The sequence below is a fragment of the Oryx dammah genome, unplaced genomic scaffold (assembly GCF_014754425.2).
Source record: "Oryx dammah isolate SB20612 unplaced genomic scaffold, SCBI_Odam_1.1 HiC_scaffold_11071, whole genome shotgun sequence".
Taxonomy (NCBI): Eukaryota; Metazoa; Chordata; class Mammalia; order Artiodactyla; family Bovidae; genus Oryx; species Oryx dammah.
This window is the reverse complement of record NW_024080465.1, coordinates 82,649-87,394: the sequence shown is the minus strand read 5'-3', so window position 1 is coordinate 87,394 and position 4,746 is coordinate 82,649. Positions and strand designations below refer to the sequence as shown.

At 35.8% G+C, this 4,746-nt stretch overlaps 1 protein-coding gene across 1 annotated transcript; it reads left to right on the top strand.

Annotated features, from left to right (window-relative positions):
- The first annotated feature begins 238 nt into the window (after window positions 1–238).
- On the top strand, window positions 239–2,241 carry LOC120860396 (centrosomal protein of 70 kDa-like). The gene has a single exon (XM_040236205.1). It carries the CDS (start codon window positions 448–450, stop codon window positions 2,125–2,127), a length of 1,680 nt encoding a protein of 559 aa, XP_040092139.1. The 5' UTR covers window positions 239–447; the 3' UTR covers window positions 2,128–2,241.
- Window positions 2,242–4,746: the final 2,505 nt, after the last annotated feature.

Sequence of the window (4,746 nt, the reverse complement as noted above, 5' to 3'; positions counted from 1 at the left end):
TAGAGAAATTAGTGCTTTTAAACTAGGAGCTTGGGAGAAGGCAATGGCAAACCACTCCAGTGTTCTTGCCTGGAGAATCCCAGGGACGGGGGAGCCTGGTGGGCTACCGTCTATGGGGTCGCACAGAGTCGGACACGACTGAAGCGACTTAGCAGCAGCAGCAGCAGCAGCAGGTGATTCTAGTGGGCAGCCAGGGTTGAGATCCACTGGAGGAGGAAGAGTTCAGTGACCCAGATGAAGATCCAGTTTCAGACATGAGACTCACTGAATGATCATTTCATTGAGATCAACGTGAATGACAAGGTGAAAAGTGCAAGAGGAATGTGGTATGACTGAGGCAATTCAATTTCTTATTGCCAATCTCAACTTCTTTTGACTCTACAAAAGAAATTGTATCTACAGCAGCCCCTAAAGCCAAGGAGTCCAGCAAATCATCAGATAAGACTCATGACTGAAAAGCAGCGGGAAGAAGCAGAATGGGAAAACATAAATGTGCTGCTGATGATGCACGGCTTAAAGCCTTTATCTCTAGTCAAAAGAACAGATATGAAAGATCTCATCATTTTTGACAAACAGTCATCACAGACGATGAGGGAGAATTTAAAAACAATGATGGAGGAAACATCACGTCAACAGAACATGATCCAGGAGCTCATAGAAACTAATAAACAGCTTAAAAATGAACTTCAGCAACAGCAAAGCCAAGCAGCAGATCAGGAACAACGAGCTAATGACTTGGAACAAATTATGGAGAGTGTGAAGTCCAAAATTGGTGAAATGGAGGATGAATCTGTAAATAGGGTTTGCCAGCAACAGAATAAAATAAAAGAACTTCAAAAGGAGCATAAAGCTTTACAGGCAAAATGTGAACATTATAAGAAAAAACGAATGGAGCAACAAGAGACTATTGCTGCTTTGCAGAAGGATATCTATAGGTTAACACAGGAAGAAGAAGAACGCATTATCACTCAAAATAGAGTGTTTTCTTATCTCTGCAAAAGAGTTCCTCATACCGTCTTGGATAAACAATTATATAAAGAAGATGAAAGTCAGTCAGAAGAAGAAGATTATAGAAGCCTGAGTGCTTCACCCACTTACAACGGCCTTCTAATGTCATTACAGAATCAACTCAAGGAATCAAAAACTAAGATAGATATACTTTTAAGTGAAAAGCTCAATCTTCAAAAAGATTTGGAAACCAGGCCCACACAGCATGAATTAAGACTTTATAAACAACAAGTGAAGAAACTGGAGAAAGCCCTTAAGAAAAACATCAAATTACAGAATATTATCAGTCAAAAAAAGGCTGAGGACAAAGAGGGAAAAGATGAGCCCAGCAAAGATAACCAGCAGCAGGCTCTGATTGACCAGAGATACTTCCAGGTATTGAGTAGCATCAATTCAATTATTCACAATCCAAGAGCTCCAGTAATAATATATAAACAGAGCAAAGGAACAGCCCAACATTTTAATAGAAATCTTATTCAGGATTGTGGATTTGAGCATCTTGTTCCTATAATAGAAATGTGGGCAGATCAACTGGCTTCCTTAAAGGATTTATATAAGTCCTTGAAAATACTGTCTACAGAACTGGTGCCTTGGCATAATTTAAAGAAGCAGGATGAAAATGAAGGTGTCAGAGTTGAAGATCTGTTGTTTATAGTAGATACCATATTAGAAGAAGTTGAAAATAAGGCAAAGGACAGCAATATGCCAGACTTCCACATTTTGCGAGCTATTGTTTCTCACTTCCAAAAATTATTTGATGTTCCTTCTTTAACTGGCGTCTATCCTCGAATGAATGAAGTTTATACTAGGCTTGGAGAATTGAACAATGCTGTGAGAAACCTCCAAGAACTCTTAGAACTAGATAGTTCATCCTCATTGTGTGTGCTGGTGAGCACAGTTGGGAAATTGTGTAGGCTGATTAATGAAGATGTGAATGAAAAGATTATGCAGGTATTAGGACCTGAAGACCTTCAAAGCATTATCCACAAATTGGAAGAACATGAAGAATTTTTCCCAGCATTTCAGGCATTTACTAATGATCTACTCAAAATCTTAGAAATTGATGACTTGGATGCCATTGTACCTGCAGTAAGGAAATTAAAAATACTTTCATACTGAAAACAAATCAAATCATTTTTACTGTATAAATTGCATTCTTAACATCCTAAGTATTTTGTAGGATTGATCTTACTCTGAGACATGGGTTATAAAATGTATTTACCTCAAAATTTACCCCCTTCTTTCTATTGAGGCCTCCATCTGTATAGTTTTTATTGACTTTAAGATTCTTTTATAGAAAACAATTGTTAAGTTTAATTAATAAATTAACTTTAGATCCTTGAAAAAAAAAAATAAATAAATAAACTAGGAGCTTGGAAAACAGATGGCTAACATCTAGTTATTCTGTAGAAATCCATGAATAAATTCTTTTTATTTTTATAAAAAATTTAATTGCCTTTGAAAATATACTCCAGTTAATGTTTGATTAACTTAAAAACAGTTAAAAAAGGGCTTAATATATTAAGCCCTTAGTACCAGACTCTATGCGATCACTTTATAGGTGTCATTTTTCTTAATTTTCTTAAGACGCCTATGAGAATTAATACCCTTATCTCCATTTTATAGACAGCATAAATAATGCACCTGAGGTCTTATCTTAGAAGCAACTCCGGTTGAAGCCTAAGTTTGTCCCACCTGGGGCCCTTCATTCTCTACTGAAGTTCAGTGTCAGTATTAATGGAAGCAAAGGAAAAACTCAGAGATTTAATATAATGAGAAATTTAACTCAGGAAGAGGCTGAGGTTCCTGCTGGTGCCTCTTAATGTGCAAGCACGTCACTAAATGAGCTGCCTAGAGACCTTGCCCAAGTGGGTTTTGTTACCATATATGATTTTGGAGCGTAAAAAGTGAGAACTCTCTAGTGATATCTTAAAATAGAATGGCTTAAAATGTAGGTATTAGACTGTTAACAATTATATTCTTAGTATTAGACTACGGATACCCTAAGTGCAGTCTATTTTCAAAGAATTTTTATCCTCTGGTACATTATTTTAGGCAAGAGTACAAAACACATTAAGCTAGTTGCTCTACAAGTAGGTTTCATCTAATTATATTTTTAACTCATGAGAATTATTATGTTTGCATTAGAATTTTACACTGCTTTGTAAATTGTTTCCTTTTCTTGATGCCAACAAATTTTCTTTAAAACCTAGACAAGGTATTTTAATTATTTTTCCCTTTCAAAGCATCTGGAATACTGAATATGTATTTTAAGGTATTCCTGTCTTTTTAAGATTCATTTTGTAACTGGAGTGAGCAGTTCAACTTTGGTAGAAAGTTATTATTGGATGGAGCTACTTTGCGTGTGTGTATCCCTTTGCTGATCATATTTGAAATGCTATGTGAGAGCTTGTATTTCACTATGCATATGTTTGATATGTTTTGCATATCCCATTTAATACTTCTAGATTATAGGATTTTGGAAAAACTGATCTAAGTAGATTAGTGGAAAATTATATTAGTTATAAATTCTAAACTGTAGTTTTCCTTTCTGTGATAGGCAGTAATATTGAGTGAAAATGAGAAATTGCAAAAGGGGAAAGTTTTCATCCTTAACAGAGTATGTGCCATCATATAGTGACTTTCCTTTTTTTTTTTTTTTTTAATGAATGTGCCTGTGTGCTCAGTCGTGTCTGACTCTCTGCGACCCCATGGACTGCAGCCCACCAGAATCCTCTGTCCATGGGATTTCCCAGGCAAAAATACTGAAGTGGGTTGCCATTTCTTCCTCCAGGGTTTTTAGTGAATGTTACTAATCAATTTATAAAATTTTTGAAAAGTATGAGATGAAGTATAGGTGATATACAAAAATTAAAACTATTTAAATATCCAGTAAAAACAGATATTATTAGCTTGCTGCCATTAAATTTAATCATTACCTTGACTCTTATTTTAAGAATAATATATTTTTCATCTTCTTTAAAAATATGAACACATGGGATGTGTAGTATGAAATAGCACTTTATTTCTGCCACATGTGTAATTTTGATGAGATAAACTCTTTATTACAATGACTAAAAAAAAAAAAAAAAGACAATCCACCTAGACTTTCTGCCCCACAGATTTCCTTCTGTTTTCTTTGTTTTTTAATCATTCACAAGTGAATGTATTCATTCCATTCCTCTGTATATTATTAAAGACCCCAAATGTCCGACCCTGGAAATGCCAGTACTCAGCCTTTTCCTGCAGCAGCTGCTGGAACCTGGCCTTTTGAGTGCATAAACTCAGTTTTGTTGAGCGCTCCACCCACACTGACACATTGTCTTGAAGCATGCGGTGCTATTAACGCTCTAACGAAGCCTCCTGAAGTCAAAATATGCTGAAGATTATTCCTCCGGACACTGATTTTTATATTACATCATCATTGCATGGGCAAGACTCTTGAGCTGCTAGGGTCTTTGGTAAAGTAGAATGTTAAGGTAGTAAACTTCTGGTTGGATTCATTGTTTTAAAAGATTTGAGATTTAAAATCCAAGTCACATTTATGATAAGTCATAGCAAGTTTTTATCAGCTTCCAGTTGGCTTCATTTCCTGCCATCTAATTAATATCAGTTTGGGGGGGGGTTCTTTACTTGCTCTTTTGAGGTTCTTTACTTCTTTACTTGCTCTTTTGAGGTTCTTTACTTCTTTACTTGCTGTTTACCTGCCTTGTGGGAAAGGGTGCCTTGGTGAGCCAT

What these genes read in the sequence shown, in the direction of transcription:
- LOC120860396 (XM_040236205.1), top strand. Translation starts at nt 448, where the DNA reads ATGACTGAAAAGCAGCGGGAAGAAGCAGAATGGGAAAACATAAATGTG.